We start from the raw sequence: 17,303 nt of genomic DNA on the forward strand, positions 1-17,303 counted from the left end.
AGTTTCAAGTTTTTTTTAAACTATTCAGACTAGTTGCTATTTTACCTGATGATCTGGATATGAAGAAAGATGTAATTCATGTAATGCAACACCTAATGATGCACAACCCTTTCCAAGATGTTTATTTGGCCAAGTGATGTGACTCACAGATGAAGCTCGCACCAACAATATGTACGTCATCAAGACTGAACTCAAATATCACTTGATGATCTGATCAAGAAGCAACCATTAATTCCTGAAAAATCAATCTGCTGAGAAAATAGATCAGGGTCATAAAGAAGTTAAGAAGTCTAAGGAGAGTTTTTTTAAAAATACTTTTGATCTGGGTGAAGTAATAGAAGTTACTGATGTGCCAAAATGTTCTGAGTCACTTCAGATGAGCAGTATCATGCAAAATTTATAAATTAGAAGGAGACCAGCCCAGTGGAATTTGGAACTGTGTAGATGAGAGGTAACAAAAGTATGCAGCTCAGGAAATGAGGTGGACCAGATGGTATAAAAGTGGAAGTAGGCGTCCATGCAAATGGAGAGGATATGAAAGAAATTCTTCTACAACTTACTCCTCTTCTAACTGTAGCACATCAGCAACTGAGAATTAATGGGAACTTGAAATTATAACAACCTGGGATTAATTTCTTGAGTAGCCACAAATCTACAAAGTATAGTATGATCGGAGCACCCAACCAACTGAAATCATCAGTACTCTCTATCCCCTGAATGTAGCTTTATTCCTGTCATAGCTTTTCTGCTATTGAAACTCGAGTATTCGCTTTATCCTTGGTTTGGTCACTTCCAGGATTGATTTTCCTGATGATGATTCGCTGTCGGGCTCTCATTGTTTATCCACAACAGGCGTCAGTTCCTCAAAACCTGCTGGCTGTGCCCCACACCAATGCATGATCACTAATCACTCTCTTCCAAACAAAAGGCTGCAATATCTAGAGGTCTGAAATAAAATAGAAAATGCTGGAAGCACTCCACACCATGTGGAAATGTTAACTCTGTTTCTCTCTCCAGAGATGTCACCTGGCCTATTGAGTTTAGGGCCATACATTTTTAGTTCACTCCTTTCCATAACTGACCTAGATTGTCTTCTGCTCTAAATTTAAAATACATGCTCATTAAACCCTTCTTAGTTTTCCAATCCCCTGCAGTAACCTCCGTCAGCCCTACAATCAACTGAATTCTGCCTTTTGTACACCTCCATCCTCCCTTTTCAAAAGTATCACAGGTACATTTGATATCAGAGAAATGTATACAATATACATGCTGAAATGCTTTTTCTTCGCAACTATCCACGAAAACAGAGGAGTGCCCCAAAGAATGAACGAGTCAAATGTTAGAATCCCAAAGTCCCCCCACCCCAGCTCCCCTCCCTCCTGTGTGTAAGCCGCAACAAGCAATGATCTCCCCTCCCCCCACCGGCAAAAAAAAGCATCAGCACCCACCACTCAAGCGTGTGCAAAGCAACAGCAAAGACACGGACTTGCAGTTACCCCAAAGACTTCATGTTTCACCCGGTATTCGACATACCACAGGATCTCTCTCTCCCTAATAAGGGAGAAAGAGATGTCTCTATTTTCACAACGGGAGGGGAGACATAACCAAACAACTTGCTGGTTTACGATGTTAAAAGTCCATTACATCGCTTTTCTTTTGAGCTCTGTGCGCAAAGATCTGAGCACACAGTCATAGAGATTCCGACTCCCCTGATAACACAGGGTTCTCCAATCGTGACATGGGGCTTCCATCCGCCCGTCTCCAGAGCCCTGAGGCCCTAGGCCTCAAAAACCGAGCCGGACCCTCAGGCCGAGCCCTTGGCGTGCCAAACAACAATAGCCAGTTATGAAACCCCGAGAGCGGGTCCCATTCCCACAAAGAACCGTAGTCAGCGTGTAACTCCAGGTCAGGGTCTTCAAAAGAACCCTGAAAGGGAAAAGTAAAGATATTAAAGATGGAAATAGAACTGTGTCAGAAAATGCAAGCAAAGGAGTCGCCGTATAGCGCCATCATCACTCCGCTCTGCCTCCGATCAGCGCCAGTAATGAATATGCTTTCATCCACTGGATCCCTGACTCTCAAATGCCCGCCTAAGCATAACTATTGTTACATCTCCTTTCCTTTGTTTAAGGTGCTTCTCTAAATCTGCCACCTTTTCAACATCTCACCATTTATTTTTGTCAGGGTGTGTCTGCTAAATGCTATTGGATTTCTCATTGCCTTAAAAATATCAGAAAAATGCAAATGGGAGTAAAAACAATCCAGGTGCAGTGAGGGAACGCAGAGAGAATTCTGTTTTGTCAACTAAGAACATTGAATTTACACATATTACATCTGCGAGCAGAAAGCCACTCAAAATATTTCTCCTGCTGCAGCCACAGACACTTAGCTTAAGAACCATCGCCTCCCCCTCCGACTGAGAGTCAAATCTTAGTTTTCACAGACAACATGTTTACATCTTGTGAAAATCCCTATTGAGTCAGCAGGAAGAGTGACCTTCAAGGTTTCATTGATATGTAATCATTAGAAAGGTTACAAAATTTTTCCTGCCCTTTCCAGATGCTGGAAACATTTTCCCACTTTCCACCTAAAAACAAAAATAGCATATAGAAGTGAAAACAACGGAGGCATTGTTTGTAAAATTTGGTGAATGTTCTATAAACACAGAGGAAAATCTATTGCAGTAGATTAGTAGGTGGCCGTGAATGACATATCCCAACCTTTGCACGCATGAGGATGTGACATCAACAATGAACTTTAAATATCTTCTTTTTTTTAAAAGGAATATTCCACTCTTTCAATTCAAAACACTCATCCAAGTTGCTGGTGAACGCAGCAGGCCAGGCAGCATCTCTAGGAAGAGGTGCAGCCGACGTTTCAGGCCGAGACCCTTCGTCAGGACTAACTGAAGGAAGAGTTAGTAAGAGATTTGAAAGTGGGAGGGGGAGGGGGAGATCCAATGTGATAGGAGGAGGGGGAGGGATGGAGCCAAGAGCTGGACAGGTGATTGGCAAAAGGAATATGAGAGGATCATGGGACAGGAGGTCCGGGAAGAAAGACAAGGGCAGGGGGGGAACCCAGAGGATGGGCAAGGGGTATATTCAGAGGGACAAAAAGGAGAGTGAGAGAAAGAATGTGTGTATAAAAATAAATAACAGATGGGGTACGAGGGGGAGGTGGGGCATTAGCGGAAGTTAGAGAAGTCGATGTTCATGCCAGCAGGTTGGAGGCTACCCAGACGGAATATAAGGTGTTGTTCCTCCAACCTGAGTGTGGCTTCATCTTTACTGTAGAGGAGGCCGTGGATAGACATGTCAGAATGGAAATGGGATGTGGAATTAAAATGTGTGGCCACTGGGAGATCCTGCTTTCTCTGGCGGACAGAGCATAGGTGTTCAGCAAAGCGGTCTCCCAGTCTGCGTCGGGTCTCGCCAATATATAAAAGGCCACATCGGGAGCACCGGATGCAGTATATCACCCCAGCCAACTCACAGGTGAAGTGTCGCCTCACCTGGAAGGACTGCCCTGAATGGTGGTAAGGGAGAAGTGTAAGGGCATGTGTAGCATTTGTTCCGCTTACAAGGATAAGTGCCAGGAGGGAGATCAGTGGGGAGGGATGGGGGGGACGAATGGACAAGGGAGTCGCGTAGGGAGCGATTCTTGCGGAAAGCGGGGGGGGCAGGGAAAGATGTGCTTAGTGGTGGGATCCCATTGGAGGTGGCGGAAGTTACGGAGAATAATATGTTGGACCCAGAGGCTGGTGGGGTGGTAGGTGAGGACCAGAGGAACCCTATTCCTAGTGGGGTGGCGGGAGGATGGAGTGAGAGCAGATGTACGTGAAATGGGGGAGATGCGTTTAAGAGCAGAGTTGATAGTGGAGTAAGGGAAGCCCCTTTCTTTAAAAAAGGAGGACATCTCCGTCGTCCTAGAATGAAAAGCCTCATCCTGAGAGCAGATGTGGCAGAGATGGAGGAATTGCGAGAAGGAGATGGCGTTTTTGCAAGAGACAGGGTGAGAAGAGGAATAGTCCAGATAGCTGTGAGATTCAGTAGGCTTATAGTAGACATATCTAGGAAGAGGAACAGTTGACGTTTCAGGCCGAGACCCTTCGTCAGGACTAACTGAAAGAAGAGTTAGTAAGAGATTTGAAAGTTGGAGGGGGAGGTGGAGATCCAAAATGATAGGAGAAGACAGGAGGGGGAGGGATGGAGCCAAGAGCTGGACAGGTGATTGGCAAAAGGGATACGAGAGGATCATGGGACAGGAGGTCCGGGAAGAAAGACAAGGCGGGGGGGGGGGGGAACCCAGAGGATGGGCAAGATAGCTGTGAGAGTCAGTAGGCTTATAGTAGACATCAGTGGATAAGCTGTCTCCAGAGACAGAGACAGAAAGATCTAGAAAGGGGAGGGAGGTGTCGGAAATGGACCAGGTACACTTGAGGACAGGGTGAAAGTTGGAGGCAAAGTTAACAAAGTCAACGAGCTCAGCATGCGTGCAGGAAGCAGCGCCAATGCAGTCGTCGATGTAGCGAAGGAAAAGTGGGGGACAGATACCAGAATAGGCACGGAACACAGATTGTTCCACAAAGCCAACAAAAAGGCAGGCATAGCTAGGACCCATATGGGTGCCCATAGCTACACCTTTAGGTTGGAGGAAGTGGGAGGAGCCAAAGGAGAAATTATTAAGAGTAAGGACTAATTCCGCTAGACAGAGCAGAGTGGTGGTAGAGGGGAACTGGTTAGGTCTGGAATCCAAAAAGAAGCGTAGAGCTTTGAGACCTTCCTGATGGGGGATGGAAGTATATAGGGACTGGCCATCCATGGTGAAAATAAAGTGGTGGGGGCCAGGGAACTTAAAATCATCGAAAAGTTTAAGACCGTGAGAAGTGTCACGAGCATAGGTAGGAAGGGATTGAACAAGTTTTTCTTTATTTGCATCACCAAGAAATAATCTGACCTCATCGAACTTTTGGTTGACTATTGCTGCTGAAGGTAGTGATGTTGACGAGCATACAATTCTGTTGATAACTTTGACATGGAAAATAAGACTGGAAGACATTGGAGCAGAATTAAGCCATTCAGCTTATCGAGTCTACTCTGCCATTTGATCATGGCCGATGCATTTCCTTCTCAACCACATTCTCCTGCCTTCTCCCAGAAACCTTTCATTCGCTGGCTTATCAAGAACCTATCAATCTACACTTTAAGTACACTCAGTGACCTGGCCTCCACAGCCACCTGAGGCAATGAACTTCACAGATTAATCACCGTCTGGTGAAAGAATTTCCACCTCATCGCTGTTCTAAATGGACATCCCTCTATTCTGATGTTGTGCCCTCTGGTTCTAAGCTCCCCCACTAAAGGAAACATCCTTTTCACATCCACTCTATCGCAGCCTTTCAACATTCGATAGATTTCATTAAGATAACCCCCTCATTCTTCTAAATTCCAGCAAGTACAGGCCCAGGGCCACAATACACTCCTCATATGATAAACCATTTGATCCCACAATCATTTTAGTGAACCTCCATTGAACCCTTGTTTATGTTGGCATATCCTTTCTTAGATAAGTGGCCTAAAACTGTTCACAAAAATGCTCAACCTAATGCCTTATAAGGCCTCAGCATTACATCCTTGTTGTTATATTCTCAAAATGAAAGCTAACATTGCATTTGCTTTTATTCCTTCTACCGAATTCCCAACACGATATTCTATCTGCAACTTTTTTGTCCATTCTCCTAATCTGACTAAGTCCTTCTGCAGCTTCTCTGCATTCTCAAAACTACCTGTTCCACCACCTTAGTATCATCTGTAAACTTGGCCACAAAGCCATTAATTCCATCATCCAAATCATCGACATACAACTTAAAAAGAGGCAGTCCCAGTACTGATCCCTCGGAACACCATTAGTCATTGGTAGCCAAGCAGAAAAGGTGCCTGTTATTCCCTCTCTTTGCCTCCTGCCAATGGGCCAATGATACATGCTAGTATCTTTCCTGTAATACCATGGACTCTTATCACATGTGGCACATAGTCAAAAGTCTTTTGAAAATCCAAGTATACAATATTCACTGATTATCATTTGTCTATCCTCCTTGTTATTTCCTTAAAGAATTCCAACAGATTTGTCAGGCAAGATTTTCCCTTAAGGAAACCTTGGTGACTTTGACCCATTTTATCATGTGCCTCCAAATACAGTACCCTGAAACCTCATCTTTATCAGTAGGCTCCAACATCTCCCAGCCAGTGACCTATAATTTCCTTTCTTCTGCTTCCCTCCCTTCTTGAAGAGTGCAGTGACATCTGCAATCTTCCAATCATCTGGGACCATTCCAGAATCTGGTGATTCTTGAAAAATCATTATTAATGCCTCCACAATCTCTTCAGCTACTTCCTTCAGAATCACCTGCTCCAGGTGACTTATCTACCTTCAGCCCTTTCAGTTTCCCGTTCACATTCTCCCTAGAAACAGCAACTGCACTCACTTCATTGGGTGGCAGGGTGGAGATACGCCTCTTCCAAAGGAGGTGCAAAGTGCTGCTTCCCTCTGCTAGAATGTAGGTCACCTGCTTATCCCCCTGATTAAGGTCACGTGAAGACATAAGAGCAGGTGGTGATGGTTGTATGAGCAGCTGGTGCATTGCGCAAGTTCTGTTTCTGTGACCAGTGATGCCAGGCAGACAATCTCTGAGGAGCTATGATAATGGTTGAAGTCACCCGCCTTGTAAAGACACTGCCTAGAAGAAGGCAGTGGCAAACCACTTTTGTAGAAAAATTTGCCAGTAACAATCATGCTGCAAGACCATCTGGTTTATTTTGTATAATGCGTGCATTCAAATATAACACCTTCAGTCTTGTATGTTGTTCCCCAATATTACCTAAAGTGGTAGACTTATTATTGAGGGAAACAGCGAGAGGTACTCTGCACTAGCTTCCTATTTTTCTTTCCTCTCCTGACAGCCATCCAGGCACCTGCCTCCTGCAACTTGGTGGTGACCGCCTCCCTGTAGCTCCTATTTATCTAGCTGCAGCTTCAGTTCACAAATGAAAAGAGGCTTCAAATACATCTTTTTGGAAGACATCAAAATAATATTCTCAAGTGTAAACGAAAATAGATGAAATTTTCCACTTTGTACTAAGCTGAGTCAGAAGTCATTAGAAATGAAAAATAAACTCCCCTCAAGTCCCTGTTGCCAAGATGAAACTACTAGTGCAAAAAGAAAAATCTCAGTGGTGTGCACAATGGAATGCAAAGTTGTAGTGTAGAAGTTTACTTTTTACTATTACCCAAAAAATGGTGATTATGATCTAGGACTTCACAGCTAAATGTTAGCGTTAGAATGGAGAACATTACTAATTGTCTCTCTCAAACCCCCACAGCCCCCACCCACAGCTGTTCCTCCCCATCTTCCTTCTTCACATAAAAGCAAATTATAACTTTACTGTTGCTTTGTTTGTTCCCCTGCCCCAGCATGGCGTTGTGCTGTTTGGGAGTGAAGGATATCAACTGAGGGAACAATCCTGAATCCTGTGGTAGTGGAAAACAATTCTGTCTAATGTGTTCAAACCAATGTGCTGATTAGTTCCTTATTCATTGGCAAATTCTTCATCAGTGACAGGTTTTGCAGGTCTTTGTGTATATTCATGACTTGCTGTGTTGACCTCACTGATGAGAAAATTAACCTGCTGCTAGATGGTTACAGGGTTACCCAACAAGTAGGAAATCTATGAAGTGAAGAGAACCACATCAATGATAAAAGGAAGCAATAACCTTCTCAAAACACAGGAATGTCTGCAGATGCTGGAAATCCAAAGCAACACACACAAAATGCTGAAGGAAATTAGCAGGTCATGCAGCAGCAGCTATGGAAATGAATAAACAGTTGACTTTTTGGGTCAAGACCTTTGTTCTGGACCATATATTCTTCTCTGATAGTTCCCTGTGCCGACAACTTCCTACCTCAGCTACTCAATAAAAAAATCCCTCCACTCCAGCAAAATAACAACAGTAATTATCAACATTGTTGTTTTTCCATTATTGTCTATTCAGAGCAGGTTTGTGATGAATCTTTATAAATTATTGGTTTCAGCCTGTGCCCAATTCTGGGTGCTGCATTTAGGAAAGATTTAAACATTTTAGAGAGGTGAAGAAGACACTGATTAAAATGATTCCAAAGTTAAGTGACTGATATATGGAACAACTGGATGAACTAATGGTGTTCTTCTCGGAAAGGAGAAAATTGCAAAGGAATTTGTGAAGGGTATATGCAGAGTAGGAAGAGAAAAGAAATGGCAAGGGGGTCATGGATGGGAGATTGAATGAAAGACACTATCAAATAGTGAGGAAAGATTTCTCTCCACACTGAGTGCTTAGGACCTGAATTCATCCTCAGGGATAATTCAGAAGGAAGAACTAATTGTAAAGTTTAAAAGGTGCTGGAGAAGTATTTGAAAGAAATAAGATTTCAGAGGAGACACAAGAGACTGCAAATGCTGGACTTGGGAGCAACAGGGTTGCTAATGCATGGGTTTCAATTGAAACAGTGGCAATTCCTTTCCTCCCATAGATGCTGCTCGACCCATTGAGTTTCTCCAGCAGATTACATGTTGCTCAGGACTTTGGGAAGAGAATAGTGAATTGAACTACTTCACTCATACTTTCTTAAGGTACTCTGGACATGTCAAGTTAAATGGCTTCCACCCTTTTGTTAACCATTCTGTGATTCCATGATTTTACAGATTTCATTGAAGCTTTAAGAACCTTGGTGCCAGCGTCACCAAAGTTAAGGTGTTAGGTCTGGCTGATTGTTTTCATGATGACGGCAGTCCTAAGGCAAATAGAAGTGGATAAATCTCCAGGACCTGATCTTGTTATCCTATGACAACAAAGGCTGTGCTAGAGCAGCTCAGTGGGTTGAGGTGTGTGTGTGTGTGTGTGTGTGTGTGTGTGTGTTGGGTAAAGATCTGTCAACATTTCATCTTGAAATCCTGCATCAGTCCTGTTTGCATGGTGTATTATTCTATGACTATTTCATTATGTCACATTTGATCAAGTGATTTTTTTTTGGGTGGGTTGCAAACATTATTCATTTAATTTATATGGCCTTGAGTTAATGTCTGTGTGTAAAAATATTTATAGAAAGGCAATAAAGGAACTTTTAAGGAACACCCAATTAATACAAAAATATTATTCCAAAATATTTATCAGATGCCAAGATCAAAACATCAAAATCGGATTGGAGATCATCTAATTTATAATTCGTTAGGGATTTCATTATGCTGTGTTCTTTGTTTTTCCGTGGCTGCCTAGTGATGTCAGACTTCTAGTTTCAGCGCAAGGAAAGTCAAAACTGAGGTGCCGAAGATGTTGCCATTTCAAGTGCATCTGATGCTGTGCAGTGATCAGGTACATTGGTATGGAGCAGGGTGAGAAAAGCCTAATCTACTTTTGACTTGGGGAAAATATTACCTGCGAATGACAGCCATTGAGTTCTACTCTGAGTAGAATTGATTTCTGTCTGATTAGTGACAAAAATACGAGTGCTAATTTGTTCAGTTTCTAGCCAGTATTGCAATCAATTTTACTTTCATTACTTTTGAAGTTTTCATGTTTGTGCAAGCTATATTTTATAAATCCATCACATTGTGAGAAGTTTGGGCTCCATGTGCATGTGGCCAGGAGCTCAGTCTGTTTTCCACACAGTTCTGCTTTATCCTCACCACCCACCATAATCTGTCATGAGCTTTCCTACGTAAGACTGGGACAGGCAGAATGTGATTACAGAAATAATTTCCCCAGGAGTTGCTAAAAGACTGATGCCATTCCTTGGGCTATCTCCTTTGGAATATTACTGAGAAGATAGTCCTAGCTAATCTGATGCCACATTAAGGACAATCATTGTTCAAACTGCTCCATGTCCCCATCTCTGATCCTAACCTCAAACTTTATTTGAGTTATTTTCCCCTAAAGAAGCAATGGCAAACATTGACTCCTGTTTCCTGACTGTTGACTTGTTTTCTCCCTTGGACAGCCAGATCTGTTCCCATTTCTGACTTGTGAAGGTCTTTACTTCGCACATTCTGTAATGGTGCTGCACATGATAGAATATGTATAAAAGCTATTCATCAACAACAAACTCCTTAGAACTCAGGTGCTACTGAAATTTGCAGCTGCGGGCACATCTTCAATACAGTTTTTGGAATGCCTCTCCCCAGGACCATAAAATCTAGGCCCAGCAATTTGTGTTAACTTCAATCTCACACTATAAGCCCAGAAATCTGTAGAAGATAAAAAACTGAAGCTCACTTAAAGGAATATTTTTCTTTATTATCTCCTGATTGCTTCAGTCTGTCAGTTTCTTTGACCCAAGACATGTTAAAGTTTGCTATGTCTGTCAGACACCATTTTCTTTCTGCTTTAATAAGCACAAAACTTACATTAGCAATTATTTTTGCTTTTCTTGGAAACAGATTAGGTGATATTTGTTTCACTAACTATATATGAATTATTTTAGTAAACTTAGCCACTTTACCAGAAAACAATATATTATGAATGCAAAAATAACATTGAAAACAATGGCTTTTCTTATTCGGTGCCTGTTTCAAATCCAGATAGAGGAAGTGGAACAATAGAACTGCTGTAAATCATGCTCCTGTCCCTCAAGAATACCTACAGGTGCAACTGCTTACCCGTCCACATTGTGTGCCATATATGAATTATTATTATTCTGAATCTGCCAACTTGTAAGCACATTCTTGAGCTTGGCCCAAAATATATCTCCAGAACAAATATCTCTTAAGTGGCCTTCACCCAGAAGCCAGGGCTGAAAGTTAGCCAGGCTAGCCTGCACTGGAGACTCCTGTTGGGAAGTCTTTGGGGTGATTTCTATATTCATTTGCCTGAGAGTCCTCCAGATCTACAGATCCAATGGATTCCATTTGAGAAGTAAAACAAGTACTTCACCTTTTTCAATCTTCCTTAATTTTACTTATCCTTCAGATCAACACAGCCGTAGCTCTTTTAGCAACCCCTGAACGTAAAGCCCTCTAACATTGTTAGAAGTGAAGTAAACATCTGACCAGGGCCCATTTCCTAATACCAAACGCTAGTGCTTGTGACAGGGAGTACTGGTATAACAGAAGGGGGAACATGAATCTCATTTCATATATCTCTTTTTAGTCCTGATGAAGGGTCTCGGCCTGAAACGTCGACTGCACCTCTTCCTAGAGATGCTGCCTGGCCTGCTGCGTTCACCAGCAACTTTGATGTGTGTTGCTATCTCTTTTTAGACTCATTTGCTACAAAAATGTGAACAAAACATTGCATCCTGATTATTGAAGAATAATTGCTTGAGCAGTGTCAAAAGACTGCTATCCATGGAACTTGTCCTAAGCTAAAAAATAATGCATTTGAAAAAGGAGAGAATTCATACAAAAGAACAGTTATATGTCATACTCACTAGGAACAGACTTCTGTAATTATCAATCATTACTTGGACCACCCCAATGACAGCTGAACTTTCCTCAACTTCAACTGCCTGCATACTGTAGTCTTTGTCAGAAACATTCTCTCTGTGCAGAAGGTTTGGACCAAAGATGGTGGCCAGATTGGGGGATGTCATTTTGTTTCCAGTCACCTAAACAAAAACAGGAACAACAGCAATCACTAATCTTTAGCTACAGTTTACTGAAAGGTTGTGCCTCATGAACATCTGGATGAACTACTATGGGCAGTGAAGCCCACAATTAACTGACATACACTTCTGAGAAGTGAACAGCATATATTAGCAAAGTCTTTTCTACAATGTCTTTTCGCACATTGGTATTCACAAAGGAAACAGGACTTTGTAATTAGAGAACTCAGGAAATGGATGGTGGATACAGAATTTGCTTGCCTGCAGAAGGCAGAGGGTCGTGGTGGAGGGAGTACATTCAGATTGGAGGATTGTGACTAGTGGTGTCCCACAAGGATCTGTTCTAGGACCTCTACTTTTTGTGATTTTTATTAACGACCTGGATGTGGAGGTAGAAGTGTGGGTTGGCAAGTTTGCAGACGACACAAAGGTTGGTGGTGTTGTAGATAGTGCAGAGGATTGTCAAAGATTGCAGAGAGTCATTGATAAGATGCAGAAGTGGGCTGAGAAGTGGCAGATGGAGTTCAACCCGGAGAAGTGTGAGGTGGTACACTTTGGAAGGACAAACTCCAAGGCAGAGTACAAAGTAAATGGCAGGATACTTGGTAGTGTGGAGGAGCAGAGGGATCTCGGGGTACATGTCCACAGATCCCTGAAAGTTGCCTCACAGGTGGATAGGGTAGTTAAGAAAGCTTATGGGGTGTTGGCTTTCATAAGTCGAGGGATAGAGTTTAAGAGTCGCAATGTAATGATGCAGCTCTATAAAACTCTGGTTAGGCCACACTTGGAGTACTGTGTCCAGTTCTGGTCACCTCACTATAGGAAAGATGTGGAAGCATTGGAAAGGGTACAGAGGAGATTTACCAGGATGCTGCCTGGTTTAGAAAGTATGCATTGTGATCAGAGATTAAGGGAGCTAGGGCTTTACTCTTTGGAGAGAAGGAGAAGGAGAGGAGACATGATAGAGGTGTGCAAGATAATAAGAGGAATAGATAGAGTGGATAGCCAGTGCCTCTTCCCCAGGGCACCACTGCTCAATACAAGAGGACATGGCTTTAAGGTAAGGGGTGGGAAGTTCAAGGGGGATATTAGAGGAAGGTTTTTTACTCAGAGAGTGGTTGGTTTGTGGAATGCACTGCCTGAGTCAGTGGTGGAGGCAGATACACTAGTGAAATTTAAGAGACTACTAGACAGGTATATGGAGGAATGTAAGGTGGGGGCTTATATGGGAGGCAGGGTTTGAGGGTAGGCGCAACATTGTGGGCCGAAGGGCCTGTAATGTGCTGTACTATTCTATATTCTATTTTCTATGAAAGAGGAAGGTGAAATGCCAGTGCAAACCTCCATAAATAACAAAAAAGATACTCAACGCCTCAGTGGGTTTAAAGGTAGATAAATGTCTAGAATTGGATAAATGTAATCCCAGGATGCTATGAGAGGGAAAAGAAAAGATTACAGCAGCTCTGCTAAGATTTTTTAATCTTTACTGGCCACATATATTCCATGACACTACAAGCAGTAGTGTCATGGAACATATAGAGATTAAAGAGGAGGAGGTGCTTGCTGCCATACAGCCAATAAAGGTAGATAAATCCCCCGGGCCTGACATGATATTTCCTCGGACCTTGAGAGAGACTAGTGTAGAAATTGCAGGGACCCTGGCAGAAATATTTAAAATGTCCTTAGCCACGGGTGCGGTGCCGGAGGATTGGAGGGTAGCTCATGTTGTTCCGTTGTTTAAAAAAGGCTCCAAAAGCAAACCAGGTAATTACAGGCCGGTGAGCCTGACATCAGAAGTAGGTAAATTATTGGAAGGTGATCTGAGAGATGGGATATACAAGTATTTGGACAGCCAAGGGCTGATTAAGGACAGTCAGCGTGGATTTGTGAGGGGTAGATTGTGTTTAACAAATCTTGCAGAGTTTTTTGAGGAGGTTACTAAGAAAGTAGATGAACGAAAGGCTGTGGATGTTGTCTACATGGACTTTAGTAAGGCTTTTGACAAGGTCCTACATGGGAGGTTAGATCAGAAGTTTCAGACACTAGGTATCCACGGAGAGGTTGTAAACTAGATTCGAAATCGGCTGTGTGGGAGAAGACAGAGAGTGGTAGTGAATGATTGCTTCTCAGACTGGAGGCCTGTGACTAGTGGTGTGCCTCAGGGATCTGTGCTGGGACCATTGTTGTTTATTTGCTGATGACACTAAGATTGAAGGCATTGTGGACAGCAAGAAAGGCTTTCAAAGCTTGCAGACGGATCTGGACCAACTGGAAAAATGGGCCAGAAAATGGCAGATGGAACTTAATGCAGACAAGTGTGAGGTATTGCATTTTGGAAGGACAAATCAAGGTAGGACATACACAGTAAATGGTAGGGCACTGAGGAGTGTGAAGGAACAAAGGGATCTGGATGTTCGGATACATAATTCTCTAAAAGTGGCGTCACAGGTAGACAGGGTTGTAAAGAAGGCTTTTGGCATCCTGGTATTCATAAATCAAAGTATTGAGTATAGGAGTTAGAATGTTATGGTGAGATTGTATAAGACATTGGTGAGGCCAAATTTGGATTATTGTGTGCAGTTCTGGTCACCTAACTATAGGAAGGATATCAGTAAGACTGAAAGAGTGCAGAGAAGATTTACTAGGATGTTGCCGGGTCTTCAGGAGTTGAGTTACAGGGAAAGATTGAACAGGTTAGGATTTTATTCCTTGGAGCGTGGAAGAATTGGGGGAGGGGGTGGAATTTGATAGAGGTTTACAAAATTATAGGGGTATAGACAGAGTAAATGCGAGTAGCCTCTTTCCACTTAGATTGGGAGAGATAAATACGAGAGGACATGGCTTTAGGGTGAAAGGGAAAAGGTTTAGGGGGAACTTCTTCACTCAGAGTGGTGGGAGTGTGAAACAAGCTGCCATCTGACGTGGTACATGTGGGCTCACTCTTAAGTTTTAGGAATAAATTGGATAGGTACATGGATGGGAGCGGTCTGGAGGGTTATGGACTGGGTGCAGGTCAATGGGACTAGCGGAATCAAGTTTTGGCACAGACTAGAAGGGCTGAATGGCATCATTGGTAAGGAGATTATCGGAAAGTGTTCTAAGGGACAAGGTTAATTATCACTTGGAAAGGAGTGGACTTATCAGAGATAATCAGAATTACTCTTTCAGTGCAGTTCTGCTTTGACTAAACTGAATGAACTTTATGAGGGAGTAACAAGGGATAAGGTCAGGAGAGTAGGTGTGGTTTTCATGGACTTCAATAAATCCTTTGACATGGTCCCACAAGGGAAAGTAGTTTAAAAGAGATACAGGGCAAGAGGACAAGTTGGTTACAGAATTGTTTTGGCAATAGGAGGCAGAGGGGGATGGTAGAGAACTATCTTTTGATACTTTCCCTGTTACAAGTGGCCTCCCAGAGGGATCAGTGCTTGGACTCTTGCCTCTTATAATTTACATAACGGGATTGGATGAGGATATACAGTAAGAGGCATAATCAGTAAGTTCACAGGTGACATAAAGATTGGTGGAGTAGTTGACAGAGCAAAGGGTGGTCTTAAGCTACACGATGATCAGACTCAATCTTACAACAACAAAAGGCAAATGGCCCAAATGTTGGCTCCACTCAACATATGAATTAAAGACAATTTCCAGCTTTTCTCTTGACTGTCAACTGGGAAATAAATTCCATCTTTTGATCATAGTTTATTTGCATAACTTCATGATATTATTTCCAAATTTATATTTTACCAATTATGTTGATAGTGACACAGTGATAATGCAATGTCTTACTACCTCAACAGCGCTGCTAACTATATCTCTTGCTTCTCTTCAGCCTTGTTACCTTCAAGCTGTGTATCTGATTTTTGTTAAATCACGTCTTCTTGCTCCTTAAAAAAAGTACTCTCCTCTGGCCTTTCAGCTGTAATATGAGTTTTGCTGTTATTTCAGCTGTAATAAGAGTTAACTGTCGATCACTCTGTCTGCCTAGGCAAGATCTATTGAATTGAAGTCCTCCAGAATTTCAGGCTAATCTTGGAAAGCAAAATTAATCCATAATTCCTCTTCTCACTGAGAACTCCTTAAACCCCTCTCTTCTATACATTCTTCTGTAGTCTGTATAAATTCAAACCATTCATGCACTGTTCTGTTACCTTGACTCAGATAATCTATTCTACTGCCTATTTCTGTTTCCAAACTTCCAGGGGCAAACACTGATTCAAACATCTAATGTCCATTTCTCTTAATGATGTTCAGTATTGATTTAGGAATCAAAATGCTGGAAGTGAACATATTTAACTCCATATGACATTTGTCAAACAGGAGTTGCAGGCAATTAGGACCAGAGCACCAGAACAGATAATGGAGTGGTTGTGGAGAAGGATGTTATTAAGTCTAAATACAAGGTCAGGAATCAAAAGGTTGAGTATGGTGGGACTAATGTCCTGAGCTGCATATATTTGAATGCAGGAAGTATTGTAGGAAAGGTGGATGAGCTTAGGGCATGGATCAGCATGGGGAATTATGACATTGTAGTCATTAGTGAAACTTGGTTGCAGGTGGGGCAGGACTGGCAACTCAATGTTCAAGGGTTCTGCTATTTTAGACATGATAGAGCAGGGGGGATTAAAGATGAAGGGGTGACATTACTAATCAGGGAAAATATCACATCAATGCTCAGTCAAGACAGACTGGAGAGCTTGTCCAGTGAGGTTCTATGGGTAGAACTGAGGAATAAGAAAGGAATGATCATGTTAATGGGATTATATTATAGACCACCCAACAGCCTGTGAGATTTAGTGGAGAAAATTTGTATGGAGATTTCAGACAGTTGCAAGAAACAGTCCCATTACAGCTATATAGGACCCTGCTCAGACCCCACTTGGAGCACTGTGCTCAATTCTGGTCACCTCACTACAGGAAGGATGTGGAAACTATAGATAGGGTGCAGAGGAGATTTACAAGGATGTTGCCTGGATTGGGGAGCATATCTTATGAGAATAGGTGAATGAACTTGGCCTAGAGCGACGGAGGATGAGAGGTGACCTGATAAAGGTGTATAAAATGATGAGAGGCATTGATCGTGTGGATAGTCATTTTCCCAGGGCTGAAGTGGCTAACAGAAGAGGGCACAGTTTTAAGTTGCTTGGAAGTAGGTACAGAGGAGATGTCGGGGTGAGTATTTTTAACGCAGAGATTGGTGAGTGCGTGGAATGGGCTGCCAGCAACAGTGCTGGAGGCGGATACAACAGGGTTTTTTAAAGGGACTCTTGGATAGGTACATGGAGCTTAGAAAAATGGAGGGCTATGAGTAACCCTAGGTAATTTCTAAATAAGTACATGTTCAGCACAGCATTGTGGGCCAAAAGGCTGTATTGAGCTGTAAGTTTTCTATGTTTCTATGAAATATAAAGTTGTGATAGTGAGTTTAACTTTCCACATATTGAGTGGGACTCCCTTACAGTAAAAAGGCTGGATGAGAAAGTGTTTGTCAAGTATGTTCAGGGAATTTTCCTTAATCAGTACCTAGAGGTCCCAACTAGAGAGAGTGTGATTAAAGATCTCCTGTTAGGGAACAAGACAGGGCAGGTGACAGAAGTTTGTGTAGGGGAACACTTTGCTTCTAGTGCAGGAGTTGGGATGCTATATTGAAATTGTATGATGTTGGTGAGGA

At 42.5% G+C, this 17,303-nt stretch overlaps 1 protein-coding gene across 6 annotated transcripts in view; it reads right to left on the reverse strand.

The window, feature by feature from the left end:
• LOC140204204 (rho GTPase-activating protein 6-like) overlaps positions 1-17,303 on the reverse strand; it is a 161,366-nt gene that overhangs the window by 25,352 nt on the left and 118,711 nt on the right. For all 6 annotated transcript variants that reach the window (XR_011887557.1, XM_072270702.1, XM_072270700.1 and 3 more), the window contains one exon: positions 11,459-11,635. Coding sequence is in view for 5 of the 6 variants with exons in the window: in XM_072270702.1 (XP_072126803.1) it covers positions 11,459-11,635 (177 nt within the window). In the remaining variant the exon portion in view is untranslated. The remainder of the gene's footprint in view (positions 1-11,458; positions 11,636-17,303) is intronic.

Source organism: Mobula birostris, chromosome 10 (genome assembly GCF_030028105.1).
Source record: "Mobula birostris isolate sMobBir1 chromosome 10, sMobBir1.hap1, whole genome shotgun sequence".
In the NCBI taxonomy this organism is placed as follows: domain Eukaryota; kingdom Metazoa; phylum Chordata; class Chondrichthyes; order Myliobatiformes; family Myliobatidae; genus Mobula; species Mobula birostris.